Source organism: Xenopus laevis, chromosome 2L, assembly GCF_017654675.1.
Source record: "Xenopus laevis strain J_2021 chromosome 2L, Xenopus_laevis_v10.1, whole genome shotgun sequence".
In the NCBI taxonomy this organism is placed as follows: Eukaryota; Metazoa; Chordata; class Amphibia; order Anura; family Pipidae; genus Xenopus; species Xenopus laevis.
Window position 1 is genome coordinate 14,743,657 of NC_054373.1, and position 23,377 is coordinate 14,767,033.

Sequence of the window (23,377 nt, forward strand, 5' to 3'; positions counted from 1 at the left end):
GAAAAGGTTTTGTCTTATGAGAAGTGATAAGGAATGAAGGCAAAATAAACAAAAATATTTACAGTGTGATTGAGTGACTCATTCTCTTTAGGATATTAAGGATCCCAAGGAAGCAGCAAAATTCATGATACGGGAATTGGTCCATAACTTCCTGAAGGATCTCTGCTGCTCTCTGAAGCATGGCATTAACTTCTATGATCCAAGTCTTGGGACGGCTGGAAGGTAAAAACCTAAACTCTGACAGGTGGTTTTGGAGGGACCAGTATGGTCAAGCTGTGGTTTGTTTTTAGGCCAGGCAATACCAAGAGTACACTTGTGAAAAATATGTTAAGGCATTGAAAACTGTAAAAGTGTTCCAAGGCATCTTCTGTTTTCTGACCTCCAGGCTTCTTTTGCTGTATATTTTATTACTGAATTGTGACACTTCTTTTTCTGTGCATGCTGTTGAAACATGGCTCTACCCCTCTTACCCTTCAGCTGCATAGTGAAATTGTGGGAGTTGTAGTTGAACAACATCTAAAGAGCTGCAGGTTCTTTATATTGTAAAATATACTGTAGCTAAAAGCAAAGGCCATTTGAGTGCTCCAAATAATTAAGTTTTCTCTTTCTAAGAATATAGCCTTTTAGTCATATAGTGTTTCCATGCAGTGTTGAAAGCAATTATTCAAAGGGATTTTGTCATGATTTTTATGATGTCGTTTTTTTTTTCTAAATGACACTGTTTACACTGCAAATAATTCACTCTACAATATAAAATTTCATTCCAGAACCAGCAAGTATATTTAGTTGTAATATTGGTGTGTAGGTGCATCTCAGGTCATTTTGCCTGGTCATGTGCTTTCAGAAAGAGCCAGCACTTTAGGATGGAACTGCTTTCTGGCAGGCTGTTGTTTCTCCTACTCAATGTAACTGAATGTGTCTCAGTGGGACCTGGATTTTACTATTGTGTGCTGTTCTTAGATCTACCAGACAGCTGTTATCTTGTGTTAGGGAGCTGCTATCTGGTTACCTTCCCATTGTTCTGTTGTTAGGCTGCTGGGGGGAAAGGGGGTGGGGGGGGGTGATATCACTCCAACTTGCAGTACAGCAGTTAAGAGTGACTGAAGTTTATCAGAGCACAAGTCACATGACTGGAGGCAGCTGGGAAACTGACAATATGGGGCTGATTCACCAAGGGTCGAATATCGAGGGTTAATTAACCCTCGATATTCGACTGGGAATTAAAATCCTTCGACTTCGAATATCGAATATATTTTAGCACAAATAGTTTGATCGTTCGATCGAAGGAATAATCCTTCGATCGAACGCTTAAATCCTTCGAAATCCAACGATTGAAGGATTATCCTTCGACCAAAAAATCCTTCCCCATAGGCTAACAATGAGTTTGGTAGGTTTTAGATGGCGAACTAGGGGGTCGAAGTTTTTTCTTAAAGAGACAGTACTTTTTAGTTTGAATCCTTCGATTCGAAGTCGAAGGTCGAAGTAGCCCAAAAAACACTTCGAAATTCGACGTTTTTTTACTTCGAATCCTTCACTCGAAGTTAGTGAATCGGCCCCCATGTCTAGCCCCATGTCAGATTTCAAAATGAAATATTAAAAAATCTGTTTGCTCTTTTGAGAAATGGATTTTAGTGCAGAATTCTGCTGGAGCAGCACTATTAACTGATGTGTTTTGAAAAAAAAACAAAACACGTTTTCCCATCACAGTATCCCTTTAATAACAAGGCTTTTTTTTCACTCTGTTGAGTGGTTTATGTCTTTGTAACCATAGTGATTGTCTCTGGCCAGTAGAGGGTGCTGCTACTGTTTGTAACATTTTCATTTATTTGCATTGCATAATAATAGTGGAACTAGGATTGAGACCTCCTCTGTAGTTTACTGACCCATTTGGTACGGCTGATGCCAAATTTATTATTAGGGAAGAATAATAACATACATAGGAGCACTGTATATATTTCCCATAAATTTATGTTCAAGTACAAGAATAGCAGAGAATGCACAGTACGAATGAAACATTACTTGCCTCCTGCATTGCTACAATCACATTTTCTATACTACAAGGGAAAGCAAGGTATTGTTTCTGGATGGGTTCAATGCCAGCTTCGGGACATAGATCTGGAATTTTAATTTTAGCTGATAGGACCAATGCTACACTTTGTGTCATTATGAGTCATGAATATAGTGGTCGTATATGTATATATGAATGTGACTGGGCAAGTGTGCATATTGGCATTCTCTATTGCTTACACCTTCACTCTTCACATTTCTAAATGTATATCTTTTTGTAATGAGCAACTCCTCTTCCTCCAAGACTTGTGGGGCTAGAGGTTCACAGTTTTATTTATTGATGATTAAGGCTCATCCCCAGAAGCATTTTTTAAAGGGGTGGTCCACGTTTAGTATGTTATAGAATGGCTAATTCTAAGCAACTTTTCAGTTGACCTTTATTTTTTTTTTTACAGTTTTTGAAGTTTCTTTCAAATGGGGGTCGCTGACCCCATCTTAAAAGCAAATGCTCTGTAAGGCTACAGATGTCTTGTTATTGCTACTTTATTACTCCTCTTTCTATTCAGGTCTCTCCTATTAACAATTCCAGTCTCTTATTCAAATCAGTGCATGGTTGCTGGGATCATTTGTAGGAATGCCCCGAATCCACTATTTTGTATTCGGCCCAACCCCTGAATCCTTTGCAAAAGATTCGGCTGAATACCGAACCAAATCGGAATCCAAATTTGCATATGCAAATTATGGGTGGGAATGGAAACATTTTTTACTTCCTTGTTTTGTGACAAAAAGTCTCGCAATTTCCCTCCCTGCCCCTAATTTGTATATGCAAATTAGCATTCAGATTCGGTTCGGCCGGGCAGAAGGATTCCTGAATTCGGTGCATCCCTAGTAATTTTGACCCTAGCAACCAGAATGCTGAAACTGCAAACTGGAGAGCTGCTGAATAAAAAGCTAAATAACTCAAAACCATAAATAATAAAAAATGAAAATCAAATGCAAATTGTCTCGGTATCACTCTCTGCATCATACTAAAAGCTAACTCAAAGGTGAACAACCCCTTTAAGAGTGTCCTATGTGTGGCAGCTGCATTTTATGCTTGGAGGGCCTGGTCACTAAATAGGCATCAACTTTTTTTTATATATTGTGTCAAAACTTAGGGCACATGACACAATTCCAAGCATTTTGTTGCCTGTTGAGCTAATAATTGTCTGGGCGACTTATAACCTGACCGCTCGGATTTCTATACCTCTTCTAGAATGACACTGTCATTACTTGCTTAGATCCAACATGGTATAAGAAAACATCCACCTTCAACATAGTGCTTTATTATTATTCTATTTAGTTTAGTATAATACTTTGTAACCTTTACATTGGGGGTAGCCTTACTTGTCAAATAGTAAAGAAACCCAGTATGAAGGCTGTATAATTTTATTTTAACAGAGCAGGGAACCTAGTGCTTCTGCGATTCCTGGTGGCCCTCAAAACAGCAACTGAGGATGAATTAATTGGGGACCTGGTAGTGAACATACTGAAGGTGTGCCCTGACATACTGAGCAGATACTTCAAAGAAACGCAATACTCTTTTGTTCCACGAGTCAAGACGGCTTGGCTGGATAATATCAAACTGCTCAAGAAGGTAAGAAAAGACAAGAAAAAGAAATAGTCATAAATTTACTATGACATTGGTATCTGCTTTTATAGTGTCTGTATGAGATTTGTTTACGAACATTGGAGAAGATAAATATCTGGAGAGATTTCTGGAGATGTTGCCCATGGCAACCAATCGGCAATTTGATTTAAAAAGCCAACTATAAAGGTGGCCTTACACGGGCCGATAAAAGCTGCCGACAGACCGCGATGGCAGCTTATTGGCCTGCGTATGGGGCCCCCCGTCGGGCTTCCCTGATCGAGATCTGGCCGAAAGTTGATTCGTTGATGCAGTCCCGCGATCTGACTGCCCATTACTATTCGTTAGGATCTGACCGTTGGGCCCTAGGGCCCACGATCGGATCAGCCCGATATTGCCCACCTCAAGGTGGGCATATCGGGGAGAGATCCGCTCCCCAAACGAGTGGATCTCTCCGTGTATGGCCACCTTAAGTTAGAAAAAAAGATTGGTTGCTATGGGGAACATCTCCAGAAATTTCTCCAGATATTTATCTTCTCCAATGTTCATAAACATGCCCCTTGTGCATTATATGTAGAGATATGTTAGTTAATGGCTCACTTCACTGATTTTCTCTCCTGTAGATCTATGAAGCTCAGCCAGTAATCTCTCCTGCTTTCAGAACGACTGAATTTGTTCCTTTGCCAAGGCTCTTGTCTATGCTGATGATCACCACAGTGGCTCCAGTGTGTAACAAGGCAATGTTCACCCAGGGACTGAATGTAAGTTTAGGTGTAAAAGTTATTGCTAATAAGGAGGTGGAGCCTTGTAGCTTATGAGGTAGGAGTTGTCTTGCTCATGAGCTGAATGAAGCCATATCATAATGAGTTAAGTTGGCCATACACTGTGTGATCTAGATTGTATCTGACCGATTGGCAGCTAATAAAGAACAGATACTGTGCAAGGGACCATACATGACATGGCCACCTTTCTGTTTCTCTTTGTGGGGCAACAGCTCAAACAATTGCTACAGCAATAAGCAGTGGCTCCTCCTCACTTTATTTCAGCCAACCTACAAAAATATTCCTTCAGGACAGATAATGCTTATAGGGGAACTATCACAAAAATGAAAATTTAATATAAGCTTCAGCATACTGAAATTAGAAACTTTCTAAATCCAATCATTTAAATATTCTGCATTGTTTCTCAAATAATCAAGTTTATCTTCACTATTGCTCTCTCAACATCTGTTTCTCTTAATTCTCTCTTCATGCAGCAGTTGGGTGTCAGATATTCATTGACAGTTAGATCCAATATATCTTTATAGGTGGGGGGCTCATTTTGCCTAGAAGATGTATTAGAGCTCACTCTATTAAAATCACCAGACATCATGTCTCTCTACATGCAGAATTTGTGCAAAAGGCAGTTATTTTTTAGATTTTGTTTGTACTGGAGTCAGTTATTTGAGTGAGCTCTAATTCATCTGCTAGGAAAGGAAACCCCCCTATAAGATATTGGATCTATCTGTCAATGAATATCTGACACCCCAACTGCTGCAAGAAGAGTGAAGAGAAACAGATGCCGAGAGAGGGAAAGTGAAGATAAACTTGATTATTTCAGAAACAATGCAGAATATTTAATTGATTGTATTTATTTCCGAATGATGAAGCTTATATTAAATTTTAATTTTCTTGATAGTTCCCCTTTAATTTTGAGCTTATTTTTCCCGTATATTTTCTTTTTTACTTAGGCTGTAGGATATTCTTTCATTACCTTGAATATAACCTATCCAATTTATCTGGTATCACATAAAGTGATCCTGTCCCCTTGCATGTCCCAGCTTGCCACCATAGCATAAAAATCACACTCCCATTTCAGTTTGTATCCTGCTCCTCACCAGGGAGATAGGGTCATACCGGGGGATCTGCATATACAGGCACAGATACATTGGAACAGAATGTCTGGTTTAGCTTGGCTGAATAGGAGACAGAGGAGGACAGAAGGCATACTTATTGTGTATCATAGCAACTACTTAGAATAAATCAGGGTTATTTATGACCACAGTTGGGACAGTGCGTTACCTATTTGTATAATAAATCCAAATGATCCAACTGTATTCTCTGCCACCTGCCTGCGTCGTGCTATGGAAGATTCCAACTCCACGGCAACAGACAGATTTGTGTCCTCCTGGCTGAGGGCAAGCGACAGTACAATTGTAATAATGTCTTTCTTGGGCACGGATGCCAAACAGATGGCAGCTATGAGAGAATAAGAGACCGTATCTTCTGTTACAATTGTGTACTAGAAAGAAATGCAGGGTGGGCAGAGCACTGGTGAACAATGCAAGATGTATACAAACTGTAAGCTCTTGTGTTCAGAAACTTCATCTTCTGAACTTAAAGGGGAACTATTACGAAAATTTTAAATAATCCTCTTCGTACTGAAGTAAAACGTTCTAAATACAATTGATTACATATTCTGCATTGTTTCTGAAATAATCAACTTTATATTCACTATTCCTCTCTCAGCATCTGTTAGATATTTGAGTGAGCTCTAATTCATCTGCTAGGAAAGGGAGATCCCCTATAAGATATAGTGCATCATTCATCTGACACCCAACTGCTGTATGAATTTTCTCTTCATGCAGGTGTCAGATGAATGATCCACTATATCTTATAGGGGATCTCCCTTTCCTAGCAGATTAATTAGAGCTCACTCAAATAACTAATTCCAGAACAAACAAAATAACTGCCTTTTGCACAAATCCTGCATGTAGAGAGACATGATGTTGGTGATTTTAATAGAGTGAGCTCTAATACATCTTCTAGGCAAAAGGAGAGCTCCTATAAGATATATTGGATCTGTCGATGATAGTTGGACACCCAACTGCTGCATGAAGACAGAATGAGTAGATGCTGAGTGGGGAATAGTGAACATAAACTTGATGAATGCAGAAAACGTACAGAATTTTTAATTGACTATATTTAGAAAGTTTCTTATTTCAGTGTGCTGAAGCTAATATTACATTTTCATTTTCGCGATAGCTCCCCTTTAATGCAAATTTTTTTTTATTATAGTTGCTGGAATCAGTGCTTTTTTGTGGCCAACTTACCGTTGTAGCCTTTGGAAATTTCAGCCTGGTTGGGAGTTTATTTATTCATATATGGTTAATTCTGTAATTAGTCTCTTTAATTTAAAGGAGAACATGAATTTGGCTAAAAATGCCATATTTTATACACTGAACTTATTGCACCCGCCTAAAGTTTCAGCTTGTCAATAGCAGCAATGATCCAGGACTTCAAACTTGTCACAGGGGGTCACCATCTTGGAAAGTGTCTGTGACACTCACATGCTCAGTGGGCTCTGTGCAGCTGTTGAGAAGCTAAGCTTTGGGGTCGTCACTAATTATCCAGCAGAAAATGAGGTTGGTCTGTAATATAAGCTGATGCTACAGGGCTGATTATTAAATTCTGATGCTAATTGCACTGGTTTCTGTGCTACCATTTAGCTATTATCTGTATTAATTACTAATCAGCCTTATATTGTGACATTTCTATTCTATGTGTATTGTATATTGTGAGTGGGTCCCTAAGCTCAGTAAGTGACAGCAGCACAGAGCATGTGCAGTGAATCAGCAGAAAAGAAGATGGGGAGCTACTGGGGAATCTTTGGAGACACAGATCTTTACTGCTAAAGGGCTGTGGTTGCCTTGGGCTGGTACAGAAGCCCAAAATATAATGGACAACATTTCTAGCTACTTCTTTAGTTAAGCTTTAGTTCTCCTTTAAAGAGACTATTCTATGAACTTACTCTTCAGTCTGGCAGCCTTATAATGTCCAATCTCATTTTCTCATTCAGTGGTTGAAGTGAACTACATGCCGTGTCATGCCATTAGCTCTAGAGTGGTAGTTCAGCAGCTGCTGCTCTGCACTGATGTGTTTGCTTCAGAAACTCTACTATAGTTCATAAAAATTGAAAAAAGGCTATATGGCACAGGTTAAATAGTGGATAACAGATAACACCATTATGTTCTACAGAGCTTATCTGTTATCTGCTGTGTAACCGGAGTGCCCCCATTGCTACACAGCAGCTTATTTATATAAATGAAATTGTCAAAAGCTGCTTTATGGGGACTATAAACTAAATCCAGTAACATGTTTATTCTCTACCATAGCTGCCTAATAAAATAGTAAAACACACCATCCTGTCCCTCGTGTGTTCAATCCTGAGGAGAGCAGAGCTCAACATCAGCCACTGCCTGCGGGAGGATATATGGCAGAAGTCAGAAATCTACACTCCGGCAACCATGTCTGAGTTTGCGCAGAAATATAGAGAGGCACTAAGCAAGGTAAGAGGGTTCCAGACTATCTTGTATACACTCCGTGGTGACATTATAGCCACCACTTACATTTATGGGCACAGTAATGATCAATGCAGGAGAGAATTTTACAGTTCTCCTGTGTAGCAATATTTTTTCAAGGGGTGGTTTGCCTTTAACTTAACTTTTAGTATGTAATAGAATGGCTAATTTTAAGCATCTTTTCACTTGGTCTTCGTTATTTTTATAGTTTTTTTTTTTAAATTATTTGCAGCCTTCTTCTGACACTTATATATACTTAAATAATTTTCCAAAGCATGGAAAAATGTCAGACATTGCCTATGACTAAGTGCTAGGTAAGCATGAAACGCGTTAGGCGCTATAGGTGGTTTCTTAATAACTCAAAAACCACAAATAATGAAAAAAAAATGAAAACCAATTGCAAATTGCCAACATACTAATAGTTAACTAAAAGGTGAACAATCCTTTTAGTATTAAATATGTTTTTTTCCAAAAGACTCACAAGCCACATTAACATTTCTAGAAGAAAGGCAGGCAAGGAGAAAGAAGATTGAGAGATGGGAAAGGAGGGGATAGAAGGGGTTAAAAGTTGAGTGCCACTTGTCCACCAAGCTAGTAATTCATCTGATTATGCACAGTACCCAAATGTATATAATTAATGTAACTGTCTTCACAATAGTAAATATAGATTATTTCTTGAAAAGGAAAGGCATCGTACACTTGGGGGTGCTTAAAGGAGAAGGAAAGCCCCTGGGCGCAAAAACCCTCCCCCCTCCCCTGTGTTGCTCCCCCTCCCTCCTCCCCCCTGGCCTACCTGTCCCGCTGGGCAAATGCCCCTAACTTGTTACTTACCCTTCTGCACAGGTCCAGTCCACGGAGTTCACAGACGCCATCTTCTTCCATGCGTTTTTGGCGCATGTGCAGTTAGGAGCATTTCGCCGGTACGGATCTACTGCACATGCGCCAAAAGTCACTAAGTTTTCCGATTTCAGTTCGTGACTTTTGGCGCATGCGCAGTAGATCCGTACCGGCAAAATGCTCCTACTGTGTTTGGAAGAAGATAGCGTCTGTGAACTCCGTGGACTGGACCTGCGCAGAGGGGTAAGTAACAAGTTTGGGGCATTTGCCCAGCGGGACAGGTAGTCCAGGGGGGAGGAGGGAGGGGAAGCAACACAGGGGAGGGGGGAGGGTTTTTGCGCCCAGGGGGTTTCCTTCTCCTTTAAAGGAGAAGGAAATCTAATGGAGCAGTTTATTGTCAATAGATTACCCACAATAGTGCAAGCCATAACACTATATTTATTCTGCAGAATGCTTTACCATTCTTGAGTAAACAGCTCTGAAGTGTTCTGTGTTTGTTTAGGATAGCAGCTGCCATATTGGCTTGTGTAACATCACTTCCTGCCTGAGTCTCTCCCTGCTCGCTCATAGCTCTGGGCTCATATTACAGCAGGGAGGGGAAGGGGGAGGGGAAAGGAGCAAACTGCGCATGCTCAAGGCCGTGCCCTGGAGGTTTAAGATGAAAACAGGAAGTCTGATACAGAAGCCCATGTGTACACAATAGAAGGAAAGAAATGCTGTGTTTTTTTTGACAGGACTCAGAGCAGCATTACTTTGAGGGTTTACTGGTGTATTTATATAGACCTTTCTAATAAAGCTTACTTACTTTTAGCCTTTCCTTCTCCTTTAATGTTCGGCACCCCCAAGTGATTGTATTGACTTACCTGAAACCCCAGGCATGTGCTCCTATCAGCAGAAAACTGCTCCGGCCCGGGGGTTATACCAGTGAGCACCACGGAGTGATCCTCTTCCGTCTTCCGCTTTCATCGCATGCGCAGTAGAGTGAAAAGCTGAACTTTAACTAAAAAATCGGCTATTTCATTCTACTGCACATGCGTCTGCCCCCGGGAAATTTGAAGAAAGAAGAAGACTGAAGAGGATTGCTCCGAGGTGCTCACTGGTATAACCCCGGGCCGGTGCAGCTTTCTGCTGATAGGAGCACCTGCCGGGGTTATAGGTAAGTAAATACAATCACTTGGGGGTGCCTAACATTTGTGACCCACAATAAAAGTGGTATTGTACTAGTTTCTGATATTGAACTAATAGTTTAGCCTTTTTGGGGGCCTCCCTTGAAATTCTTTATTGATATCAGCCCATCTGTCAGATTTCAGTATATATCTACGGGATTCACAAACATTATAACTACTGTATAGTTTGTCTATATGAGCAACTTGATTTCTCTCCACAGCTGCTCCCGGATATAAATACTGTTGTAGCAACCTGGCAGTCTCTTTCAAAGGGAGAGGGTACGGAAACAGAGGGTGCGAGTGGAAATAGCACCACCCCAGAAGAAGAATTACCTCCAGCATTCCAGGAATTACCTGGAACGCAGGAAGAGCACGGTAAGTGGTTCTACTCTTGTTCTGTTCAATATACTATGTATTTTATGAGGTAACTTGCAGAGACCATCATCATAAAAATATGTCCATTTACTAAAACTCAAACTCCTTGTTTTATGAAAACAAATCCGACCCAGCTCCTTTCCATGATTTAACTCTTTTATCAATAATTTTTCTCGAAAAAAATAGGACAGACAAAACGCCACTTCAAAACCACGCGTCAATTCGGATCATATGATTGACGAGCCAAATTTTTTTTTATTGTTTTTGAGTTTTTGTTGCGAAAACTCAACTTTTTCGGATTATCATCCGCAACTCCGAATTTTTTGGATTATCCAGCGCAAAATAACAATGTCAAGAAACAACTTTGGGGACATGTGCCCTTGACTTGTACATGAGCTTGACAGGTTTGAGATGGAGTTTTTTTCAGTTTTTTAGCATCTTTGGGGTATAATAAATCTCTAAAAATTAGATTTTTTTTTTTTTTTTAACATTTTAAATTTTGAGTTTTTCCCCTAGAAATCTAGAAAAAAATTAAAAAAAATGTGTCCTGGACTCTTTTCAAGGGAAAATGAACGACAGCTACTGCTTATAAGATAAGGCTATCTGTGCAAAATAACCTATACCCATATGTGGTACATAACATATATTGAAAAAAACAAAAGGAAAGTAGCATTAATAGGGTACCCTAAAAAATAATAGCATGTGCTGTAGTGATGTGCAGGGTCGAGTTTCCCTTCCAAACCCGAAACATGCCCGGCCAGCTCCGTCTCCTCTATTTATAGACCCACGCCAGCCCAGTGGTGACATCACAAAAGGGGCGGGGCAGGAAGCCGACAGTGTGAGGTCGCGGGTGGGGAAAGCAGAAGGGAGTACCTGACCCGAACCTGTGACTCGAAGGTTTTTTCTGTAGCCAACCCGAACCTGCCCGACCCACGGGTAAACCCATGGTTTTGGCCTGGCCCACACATTACTAATGTGCTGCAATTTGCTTGGGATTTACCAATTGGGGGCAAATTGTGGCTCCAGTTCTTCTTTGTCAGTCTGTGAACAAATGGCATCACCGTGCATCATGGCATTAGCTTGCAATTCGTTTAGTTCTACTGTATGTGTGTAGGAGCAACATGTTAAGGGTACAGTGAAAGTACAGTAACACCAAGGCAGACATGAATTCATGCACTTTCTTGGGTCATGTATTTTTCACCTTTCACTTAACTGCAAGGAATTCACGAAAGCAGGTTGAACCAACACATTGGCAGGGGGTTCAAGTCGCATGGCGCATTAGTACTTAGTAGAATGCATGCCATGAAAAAAAGGAAGGGCTTCTGCAGCGTTATTTAAAAAAGAAAAAGTTTTACGAACTAAGGATATTTTTGCTGGTTCTTCACAGGTTTGGAAGATGTTCAAACCACCCTTCTGAAAGCCTCTCTGCTTCAGGTCGTTTGCCTCTATCAGAAGGTGGTACCGCACTTGGTGGCGCAGAGTAATTTTGATTTCAGTAAACTTCTTAAAGGTATGTAATCAGGAGTCCTACACACCAGTTCTTCAGGCACTTTGTGCAATGGTATGTAACATTACTTAGAAGAGGGTAAGTGGGGTTCTTTAAATCGCAGATAAGCTCAAATATATGTAAAGATTTAAATCATAAACACCATCATGGTAGTCGCAGAAGCTGCATGATTTTAATGGTATTGGTTTCATTGATCTTCAGGTATTGTGACCGAAAAAGGTGTGAGAGAGGAGGTGCCGCCTGTCTTACAGTCTCAGATTCTTCAGGTGGCGTTGGTACTGCCTGCTAACAAGTTTTCTTGGTTCAAAGTCCAGGTTAGTTTGATCTCAGTGTGACTTGAGAACATTCTAATGCTGAGTATAGACACTGTAAGCTGTTCCAATTAGGGATGCACCGAATCCAGAATTCGATAGTTCAAGATTCAACCTTTTTCAGTAGGATTCAGATACGGGCCAAATCCAAGTGCTTGGCTGAACCAAATCTGAATCCAAAAAATCACGACTTTTCATCACACAAACATGGAAACCAAAAAATGTTGTAACCAAGTGCTGAGTGTGTGGGTCTCTCTTCCCGTAATATGCAAATTATGGTTCTAATTCAGTTCGGTATTCAGCCAAATCTTCCACAAAGGATTTGGCCGAATCCTAAAATAGAGGATTCGGTGCATCCCTAATTCCAATTATAAATGGAAACTGTTCTTTGTGGTTATACTCCTGGTTTCTGTAATCAAAGATTATAATAATTTTCAGGCCTTATGCTTGCAATGTATGTAAACGTTTTCTAATTTATTGCATTTGCAGGAGACTCCTGATGCTAGCGGGGAAAAATCTGTCTTTTATCTGCTTCTCAAGATGTTTGCAACATGCGTCAAGCCACAGCTCAAGAATTCTACACGACTATTGATAATTAAGGTAATGTTTACTGGTGATATATTTATTTAACTGAACATTCTTAAAGAGACCTGCTCTGTGTGAAAGATTTACAACACTGCTCTTTCTTTGCCTTTATTCCTTCAGGTCTGCTCAGAATTAAAACTGTACCCAACCGTCGGATACTTTAGACTCCCTGGGAGTTTTAGGGCTTGTTTCCCCAGATCAGTTTTTCTGTGCATCAGATCGGGTTGAAAATCATGCATCTTTAGTTATTTGTTACCTTATTTATTATGTAGGCTTAAGAGAGGCCTGTGTTTCTCTTTGCCAGGTTCTCCGTGACAGTGGAGTGTTCGAATACACGTGGAATGAGCTGGATCTCTGGCTGAGAAACCTGGATAAAGTTACAGAAGACTCTAAGGAGGCAGTGATACAATTTTTAGAACAGGTATAACCGTGTTGCTACTTCTCATGAAGTTTCACAATGAATTGATCACAATTATTTAGTAGTAAAGATCTGTGCCTCTGAAGATGCCCTCAGTAGCTCCTCATCTTTTCAGATTATTGACAGCACATGATCTGAGCTAGAATTGGTCAGCATTGCACCCTTTAGCTTCTTTGAAAGTTAGTGCCTACTATTTTGATGATCTCAAAACATAAGCTTGGGTTCTCTGCAGCAGCCCAGAGCGTGTAGGGAGCCACTAACACTCAAAAGATGGTCTAAGATCCAAAACGGAGAGCTGCTTTGGACAAATTTGAAGATATTTTTTATTCCTTAAAGGAACAGTTCAGTTTAAAAATAAAAACTGGGTAAATAGATACGCTGTGCAAAATAAAAAATGTCTCTAATATAGTTAGTTAGCCAAAAATGTAATATATAAAGGCTGGAGTGACTGGATGTCTAATATAATAGCCAGAACACTACTTCCTGCTTTTCAACTCTAGAACTCTGAGCTAGTCAGCGACTTGAAGGGGGGCCACATGGGACAAATTTGTTCAGTGAGTTTGTAATTGATCCTCAGCATTCAGCTCAGATTCAAAAGCAACAGATATGACCCATGTGGCCTCCCTCAAGTCTCTGATTGGTTACTGCCTGGTAACCAATCAGTGGAAACCAAATGAGCTGAAAAGCAGAAAGTAGTATTCTGGCTATTATGTTACACATCCAGTCACTCCAGCCTTTATACATTACATTTTTGCCTAACTAATTATATTAGAAACATTTTTTATTTTGCACAGCCTATCTATTTACAGAGTTTTTATTTTTGCACTAAATAATTCCTTTAAGACTTTCATTTGGTGACCAAACCTGGTTCAGGCCACCAATTAACTTGATTGTGTCTTTGTACCTCAGACAGCTTTGATATGCCAATTACTATACATGCTGTTTCAAATGTAGTCTAGCGCTTGTTTGTATGATATCAAAATAGACCACATAGAAGCATTTTAAATAAACATTTTCTGCATCATTTATTGTTGTTTCTTTTATCATTGTATTTTTTTTATTTTTTTATTTTGTTTTACAATAAAGGAATAGAAGAAAATCAAGTTACAGTTGCTGTTCCTGTTTTCCATGAAAAAAAATTGTCTAAGATTATAATGCAGATGACAAATATTGTTTGATATTAAGAAAAATAGAACGCCAATAGTAATAGTATAGAAAAGAACAGACACAAATGGTACAACATTAACTAGAATAAATGTATCCGTAAGGGGTGCATTCTCGGGTCAGGATGTAATCATTGTACTTTTTATAGGGATGCACTGAATCCTATATTTAAGGTTTGGCGGAATCCGCAAATGCTTCACTAAATATTCGGCTGATTACTAAACTGAATCCTAATTAGCATATGCTAATTAGGGACAGGAAGGGAAAAAGTGGAAAAATATTTTTTTTAAATTCTCTTCCTGCCTTTAATTTGCATATGAAAAGTAGGAGTCAGATTCAATCCAGCCAGGAATGAGAATTCGCCAAATCCCAATCGTGCTGAAGGCCGAATCCTGGATTCGGTGCATCCCTAATTTTTTAGTCTCCATTCCTTATTATTTGTTTCTTTCTACTTGGAATTTACAGGTTTTGGTTAAACTGGTGTCCAACCCGTATCCATACACAGATAAAGCAGCAGAATCTGTTCAGGAAGCTAGCATGCTGCAGAACAGCTTGAGCAAGCAGGATTCCGACACAGTCAGCATCCCCATCTCACACATTGATGGTCTGTATTTGTTATTGATCGTACAGCTATCTGTCTGTCCATTTAGCTGTGTTTATATAAACAGTGGCACCTGTCAAATTTGCCATTGCTTGCTGCATATTTCTTAACTGTGTGTAACAATATAACTTTTAAGTAAAAGAAAAACAACCATAAAAAAAAAAAAAATTATAAAAAATGGCTTAGGACGGCAGCCTTCGTTGCTGCCACTCAGCCTATTTAAAATGTACATATGTACTCAAGTACAACCGTGTCTGCAGGCGATGAGGCTACTAATCAGACATCCAACCAGGAGGATCATATTACAGCCCTGAGCTTTTTCTTCATTTTGATTATTTCTTAACGGGGAACTATTGCGAAAATGAAAATTTAATATAAGTTTCAGCATACTGAAATAAGAAGTTTTCTAAATATAATGAACTAAATATAATACTCAAGCTCATCTTCACTATTCCTCTCTCAGCATCTGTTTCTCTTCATTCTGTCTTCATGCAGCAGTTGGGTGTCAGATAGTCGGTGACAGTTAGATCCAATATATCTTATAAGGGGGCTCCTTTTGCCTAGAAGATGTATTAGAGCTCACTCTATTAAAATCACCAGACATCATGTCTCTCTACATGCAGAATTTGTGCAAAAGGCAGTTATTTTGTTTGTTCTGGAATCCATTATTTGAGTGAGCTCTAATTCATCTGCTAGGAAAGAGAGCCCCCCTATAAGATATATTATATTTAAAGGGGTTGTTCATTTTAAAAATAACTTTTGGTATGATGTAGACAATTCTGAAACAATTGTTTTTCATTTTTTATTATTTAGCTTTTTATTCAGCAGCTCTCTAATTTGCAATTTTAGCAATCTGGTTGCTAGGGTCCAAATCATCCTAACCACCATGCACTGATTCGAATAAGAGACTGGAATATGAATAGGAGAGGCCTGAATAGAAAGATGAGTACTAAAAAGTAGCAATAACAATAAATGTGTAGCCTTACAGAGCATTGGTATTTAGATGGGATCAGTGACCCCATCTGAGAGCTGGAAAAAGTCAAAAGAAGAAGGCAAATAATTAAAAAAAAAACTATAAAAAATAAATAATGAAGACCAGTTGAAAAGTTGCTTAGAATTGACCATTCTATAACAAACTAAAAGTGAACCACCCATTTAACTCTCAATGAATATCTGACACCCAACTGCTGCATGAAGACAGAATTAGAAGAGAAACAGATGCTGAGGGAGGAATAGTGAAGATGAACTTGATTATTTCAGAAACAATGCAGAATATTTAATTGGTTGTATTTAGAAAGTTTCTTATTTCAGTATGGTGAAGCTTATATTAAATTTTCATTTTCAAGATAGTTCCCCTTTAAGCTTGTATATCATAAAGTAGTATTGTAGTATTTACCCACAATGCCCAGCTAATTCTGCATTAAACCATTGTTTCTTTTCCTCCCGCAGATGTGATGGATATGGTGGATGTCATTGTCGAGGGGAGCGAAGGCCTGGATGATGAAATCGGTGTCACATTGGACAATGATTTAATTCTTCAGACATTTCCATTTAGTGCAGCTGTGCCGGTGGCCCTGGAGATACGCAGTCGGCTTCTTTCATCAGAGGAGAGTGAAAATGGTAAGTTTTATAACGTAACTGCATAGATTATAGCAGTATTTGAATCCTTTTTTCCTTTTTTACTTTGGAAAGCAAAATACTTCTAACACAGGCAGGTATAGGATGCAGTGGCAGAGAATATCTTCTTAAAAATAACATTTAAAGGGGTGGAGCACCTTTATGTTAACTTTTAATATGTTATAGAATGGCCTATTCTAAGCAACTTTTCAATTGCTCTTCATTATTTATTTTATATCATTTGCCTTCTTCGGACTGTTTCCAACTTTCAAATGGGGATCACTGACCCATCTAAAAAGCAAGTGCTCTGTAAAGCTACAGATGTATTGTTATTGCTACTTTTAATTACTCGTATTTCTATTCATTCCCTCTCCTATTCATATTCCAGTTTCTTATTCAATTCATGTTGCTAGGCTAATTTGGACCCTGGCAATCAGAGTGCTGAAATTGGAATTGACTGGAGAGCTACTGAATAAAAATCAAAATAACTCAAAAACCACAAATAATAAAACAAGAAAACCAATTGCAAATTGTCTCAGAATATCTCTGTCTACGTCATACTAAAAGTTAACTCAAAGGTGAACAACCCCTTTAAAGGGGAAGGAAACCTCGTCGGCGCTAACCCCCCTCCCCCCCTCCCGTGTATTGCCCCCCCTCCCTCCTCCCCCCTGGCCTACCCCTCCCGCTGGGCAAATGATCCTACTGCGCATGCGCCAGTCAAAGGAGGAAGAAGATCGCGTGGAAGAAGATGCCGGCTGTGAACTCCCTGGACTGGACCTGCGCAGAAGGGTAAGTAACAAGTTAGGGGCATATGCCCAGCGGGAGGGGTAGGCCAGGGGGGAGGAGGGAGGGGGGGCAATACACGGGAGGGGAGAGGGGGGTTAGCGCCGATGAGGTTTCCTTCCCCTTTAAGGTATTAATTGCCATACTGTTTTTAATCAACTGTTACCATAGTAATATGAAATACAAATGACCCTCATGAAACAGTGACCACAGCTGGTAAATTGGTTAATTAGGAATAACTAGACTGTAACCTTTGGAACAAAGCATCTTTCAGATCGGGGCAGATTCCCTAATGGGCGAAGTTACTAACGCTAGCGAAAACCTCCAGCGTGATGTCATTTCAGAACTTCGCCGATTTCCTAACGGGCGCAGGCGTCACTTCGCTAGCGAAGGAGATAGACGCTAGCGTTGCTTCGCACTCTAATGCTAGGGGAATTTTCGCTCTGGAGAATGGATGTAACGCGGCAAATTCACTAAGATGTGGATTTTACTGAACGTTACCTCATTCGCCAGACTTGCCTTCACCAGCTCAGACCAGGCCAAGTGCAATGGAGTGCATAGGACTCCATTTTTAGTGCAAAATTTTTCTAAGTCCCAAAAAATGGTGGCGTCTTTTCTGAGTGATAGCCTGCAATGTTCCGTAAAAAAATTTTTTGGGTAACCAGGTTCCCCCCTCCATTTTCTAACATATGAATCATAAACTATAGAGTTGGATCATGTGTAGGGCAATATAACAACTCTATTTTATTTATTAAGGTTCCCTGGACTTGTGTAATGTAATGTATTTGCTGCAACATATACGGCTGGAAATGTAATTTTTTCATTTCCCGCCGTATGCAATTTTGGCAACGCTGGTGTGTCTTTGCTTTGATTGCTGAAGTAACGCTAATGAAAATTGGCCAGCGTTCGGCGCCCTGGACGCAACTTTGCACTTTAGTGAATTAGTGTTGTCCTAGAAAATTTAACGCCTGGCGAAGTGTTGTGATGGCTGCAAAACTGTCGCTGTCAAATTAAGCCGGTTAGGGAATTAGCCCCTGTGTGTTGTTTTTGTTTACTTGTGAGCAAGTCATAGGGAAGTCTATATTATACTGGTATGGACACCTTTATACAAAATGCTACAGTCCTGAATTTTTTGGTTTGGTGACTTTATTACTCTGTTTCTTTATAGCATTCTGTACCAGTACAAAATAAAGCAATTACAATCTAATTCTATCAAATATATAAGTTCCTGTTTTTTTTTAATGTCCAAAAACATTTTTAATAGTTTGTATTGTATGCTCAAGTGCATTTCTAGTGCTTACTAATGTGTTTGTGTTCCACTTGTGCGCATTAGGCTGTGTGCAGCAATACCTGGTGTCAGTGCTTACAGACATACTGCACTCCCAGAGAGACCCCCTGGCACTCTGTTTGTTACTCCAAAACTATGACAAGGAATTAAAAAGCCTGGGCACATGCAGCAGCCACTATTCCTTGCTTGGAAATTTCCACAAATACTACAGTCTCTGGATACCTTCACCCTCCAAGGAAGCACTGGTAAGTACAAGTACCTCTCTCATGTTTCTAATTTACTTTTAAGTAAGCAACTCACACACACACACCGCATCTCAAGAGCTCATTGGCTATGAAAAGAGACACTCATCAGCACTCTTTGTGTAAGTGATAAGACACGGCCTTAAAGTGGACCTGTCACCCAGACATAAAAAGTTGTATAATAACAGTCCTTTTCAAATTAAACATGAAATCCAATTTCTATTTCTTATTAAAAGCATTCATAGCTGTTGTCAGCTCATTTAAAAATCTCAGCTGTCAATCAAATATTGTCTGCCCCTCCTCTATGCCTAAGGCATAGAGGCAGGGCAGACAATTACTTTCACTTTCCTAGATGTCACTGCTCTCCCCACATTCCCCTGGTTCTTTTAACCATTTAATTGTGTATGGGGATGGACATCAGGTCCCCCATTCTCAAGCAAGATTCTGAGATAATGCAAGGCTTCACAAAATGTCTCCTGCCTGCTAGCTATAATTATGAATTCCCAGACTGAAGGAAACAAGATTCAAATAATTTATACAATGTAATTAAAGTTAGTTTTGCTTGACTAACATGATAAAATAGAATTTTAAATATTTTTTTTGGTGACGGGTCCCCTTTAAAAAATCGCCCATTGAGGGGGTGCAGCCATAACGTTTCCATTAATAAATGCGTATCTCGATGCCGGCGTGATATTCCAGTAATACCCTTATGAACACCCCTTCCCAAAGTTTTTCAATCATTCTAACAATCCTTTTACTTGACGCCAGCTGTGGATGTGGCCTGATGGCTCAGAGGTCATGGTCTCAGAGTGGGTGCGGCTATGCAAGAGTAATTCCCTAAAATTTCTCATGACCTCTATGTATACAATTTCTTTGTGTTTTCTCCTTGTCTATGTGAAGTAACCTACTAAGACACATCTGAAGATTAATCAGTATTTTGCATGTTTACAGTTCCAAGGGCACAGCAGTCCCCAGACAGACATCGGCCTACAGGATGACGGTGCATATTCCTCATTGCTGAAGAAGATATTTGTGAGCAGTTGTGCTCCAGAGGGTAATACTGAGGAGCTGCTAAAAGAAGCTGTTGGCAGCCTTACTATAGAGCAGATACCCGTGACCGTGAAACATACACTGCTCTGCCTCCGATCTACAATGGACAACTTCAGCCAGGTACGAGAGACACTGTATTGCCATTTTATTTTATTTCTGCTTCTTAAAGGAGAAGGAAAGGTTAAAACCAAGCAAGTTTTATCAAAAAGGTCTATATAAATACACCAGTAAACCCTCACGGTAATGCTGCTCTGAGTCCTCTGTCAAAAGAAACACCACATTTCTTTCCTTCTATTGTGTACTCATGGGGTTCTGTATCAGACTTCCTGTTTTCAGTTTAAACCTCCAGGGCACAGCATGAGCATGCTCAGTTTGCTCCCCTCCCCTCCCTGCTCTAATATGAGCTCAGAGCTATGAGTAAGCAGGGAGAGACTCAGGCAGGAAGTGATGTCACACCAAGCTAATGTGGCCGCTGCTATCCTAAACAACCAGATAGAACTTCTAGAGCTGTTTACTCTGGTATTGTAAAGCATTCTATAGAATAAATATAGTGTGCTAGCTTGCATTATTGTAGCTATAATCTATTGGCAATACTCTCCCTCAGTAGCTTTCCTTCTTCTTTAGGGTGGTGGCAGATGTGGCTACTGGGGGAGATTAATTGCCCAGCGACAAATCGACTCTTCTACGGGCGACTAATCTCCCCTAAATGCCTTCCTGCAGGTAGAATGTAAATCACTATCGGGATGGCACTCGGAATGCTTCATTTTCTGAAGTTGCCTCACGAGGAAACTTTGGGCGACTTCGGAAAGCCGAAGAGATCCTAGTGCCATCCTGCAGGTGATTTCGATTCTAGCCAGCGGGAAGAAGAGGCGACTTGTCGCTGGGCGACTAATTTCCCCCAGTAGCCACGTCTGCCACCACCCTTAAGGGCAATGACATGCACAGTAGTTTTGAATGGTTTGTCATCTGGACAATCAGCAGCTCCAAAATGCTCAAAAATGCTCCCTATCAATTTGAATGACAATTGCGAGTTCAACTGTGGGTCCGGCAATTGTAGCTGTGAATTTCAATAATTGCCTAATTTGCTATCAATTGCCTGATTTATTGAAAATTTCTGTAAAAACCCTACTAGTTCCACCCATGTAGTGTTCCACTTCCTGCTGCCTCCTTTCCCAGGCTTTGCAGGGGAGCTGGTGGCACACTGCACTGTAGGATAGAAACCAATCAGCAGCTAGTCTGACCTGATAGTGAACTGAAGCGGGGACCATTAGGACACACACACACCACTCATTTGAATATGGACAGGGAGTCTAGCAGATCTCCAATAACGGGGCTATTTTTAAAGTAAGCCAACACCATAAATTATTGCCTACAAGATTGGAGGGGTGTTAAGTTAATGCTATAAGTCTCTTTTGTATTTAGTTTAAAAAATCAATCGGTGCCTCCCGACTGGGACTTTTCCTGGATTTATTAAACTGCCTCCTGTGCAGAGCAAATACAGTCCGAGTCATCGACCAGGGAGTAGCTGAGGAATCACAGAAGGAGTCAGAGCTTTTCATAGACACCGATTCCACTTCCGTCCTGGAGTCTTCAGTGAACATGGTAAGAACTGCTACAGTATCTTAAATACAAGTCATTTAAAATGTTTTAGCTCCTTGAGGTGAAGTTATACGGAGACCTAGAGAAACTTATCTTCTGTGTTCCAGGTCCTGGAAGATATCCTCACTGTGATCTTCAGACATCCTTCTTTGGAGAATTGGTTCCTGGCTCTGGAACGCCAGTCAGTGCCTCCTCATTCTTTAAACCCTGTTGGTGTAAAACAGCTCTCCTCTCATCTAAACCAGGGAGTAACGCAGCTACTGAAATCCAGTGCTCCATTACTCCAGGAAATCGGTAGTCTTCATTTGGTATCCAAGTACTTTGAAGCCATTTCGGAGAGCATCTTGAAAGAACTAAATTTGCTCAGTAAGACCACCAATAAAAAGTCACAGGCTCTAGAAGCCTTGGAAAGCTTGTATTTGTACATGGATACAGCTGAACTTAATGAAATCATTCTTGCTATCTTAAAGCTCCCAGAAGAATTACTTCTTGTGCAGAATGTCCAGGATGAGACGGGAAAACAATTAAGTTTCTATGGGAAAGTCCTGCTGCAGCTGCTTACTGCATGCCACCAAAGAAAGCAGCCAGAGCAGAATTTGGCCTCAGTGGTGGCTCATGTGAGAGGAGTGAGTAACCTCTTGCCATCATCAGATGAAGAGGAACTGGAAGCTGTGCTGTATGACTCCTTGCAGGCCCACACAGAGTTTGCCCATGTAGTGGGAGTTGAAATCCTGACCTACTGCCTCAACAAGGTGTCTGAAATCAGTCTCTGCATTGCCGCATTGCTAATTCAACACAGCACAACGCATCTGCTGCATTTTGAGGTATGGTGTTTAAATCCCGGAAAGGAAAAGCATCTGAGGAAAAATTCTGAAGCCTACCTACCGCTAATCAGTGGCTATATGAAGAGCAGAGGCCGTTTTCATTTTGCACGACCATCTAAAAGTAAGTAACAGCCAAGTGAGGTGGGAAATGCTTAGGTGCAAGTGAAATACTAATAGGAAACATTATACTGAAAATGGCAGAGGCTTGGAAAGGGGAAAACTTACTTATACATAATATGGTTGCTGAAAAATGAAGACATCTCCGTGATCCTAATTTTAAATAATTACCATTAGCTAGAAACTGTTCCTTAGTTGACTAACGTTGAATAAAGAATGTTAGACGCAGGAAAAGAAAGGTGGACAAACAAGTTTAGTTCAATGTCATTTTGTTATGTTTGATATTATGTATAAAAATGAAAACACAATAGTTGTACTGTACTCGCTTTCTTCATATAAATACATCATTCGACTCTTGTATGTTATCGATGAAAGTATGAAACAATAGTACATTATTGTATTGTGAAAAAAGAGAAAACTTCAATAAAAAGAAATAAAAACATAATAATAAAATGCCAAGTTCAACTAATTCTGTGACATATACACTGAAGTGTCCATGGCTTTACCTGTAGCAGAACTGAAGCCACTTGTCCCTTTACTAAATTCCCAAATATATTCTGAATAATTGCAGAAGGGAAGTGTTAATATGTATGTATTCGTTATCACCATTCTCCAGTTTCCTCTGCTGTTCTTTGTGTCCTGAAAGAAGCATTCTGGAGCAAACTGCTAAAGGTGGCCTTGAGCTCAGATACGGTTGAAGGTGCTGATGAGCAAATAAACGTTCTTTCCAAGCTTATGGAAACAGCTGATATCAGTGACTTGCAAAAATTTATTGATCAGCTCCCTGAGATCCTGGCCCAGTCCTACAGCCAAGCAAAGTAAGTGACTTTTCCTTTAAATGGAAACACTCAAACAAGAACTATGTTGAAGATCCTTTCTTCTTCTTCTCATGACATATTTTGCCCTGGTTGGATTAGAGA

General features: G+C 40.0%; 1 protein-coding gene across 1 annotated transcript in view; it reads left to right on the top strand.

Moving 5' to 3' along the window:
* Positions 1 to 23,377, top strand: part of urb1.L (URB1 ribosome biogenesis 1 homolog (S. cerevisiae) L homeolog) — a 55,838-nt gene that overhangs the window by 10,602 nt on the left and 21,859 nt on the right. Inside the window, exons 8-23 of the mRNA XM_041581578.1 lie at positions 92 to 222; positions 3,448 to 3,643; positions 4,258 to 4,395; positions 7,788 to 7,961; positions 10,198 to 10,351; positions 11,739 to 11,861; positions 12,060 to 12,172; positions 12,659 to 12,769; positions 13,059 to 13,175; positions 14,802 to 14,940; positions 16,387 to 16,557; positions 18,671 to 18,870; positions 19,819 to 20,037; positions 21,340 to 21,519; positions 21,624 to 22,461; positions 23,074 to 23,275. Of these exons, the coding sequence (XP_041437512.1) occupies positions 92 to 222; positions 3,448 to 3,643; positions 4,258 to 4,395; positions 7,788 to 7,961; positions 10,198 to 10,351; positions 11,739 to 11,861; positions 12,060 to 12,172; positions 12,659 to 12,769; positions 13,059 to 13,175; positions 14,802 to 14,940; positions 16,387 to 16,557; positions 18,671 to 18,870; positions 19,819 to 20,037; positions 21,340 to 21,519; positions 21,624 to 22,461; positions 23,074 to 23,275 (3,206 nt within the window). The remainder of the gene's footprint in view (positions 1 to 91; positions 223 to 3,447; positions 3,644 to 4,257; positions 4,396 to 7,787; positions 7,962 to 10,197; positions 10,352 to 11,738; positions 11,862 to 12,059; positions 12,173 to 12,658; positions 12,770 to 13,058; positions 13,176 to 14,801; positions 14,941 to 16,386; positions 16,558 to 18,670; positions 18,871 to 19,818; positions 20,038 to 21,339; positions 21,520 to 21,623; positions 22,462 to 23,073; positions 23,276 to 23,377) is intronic.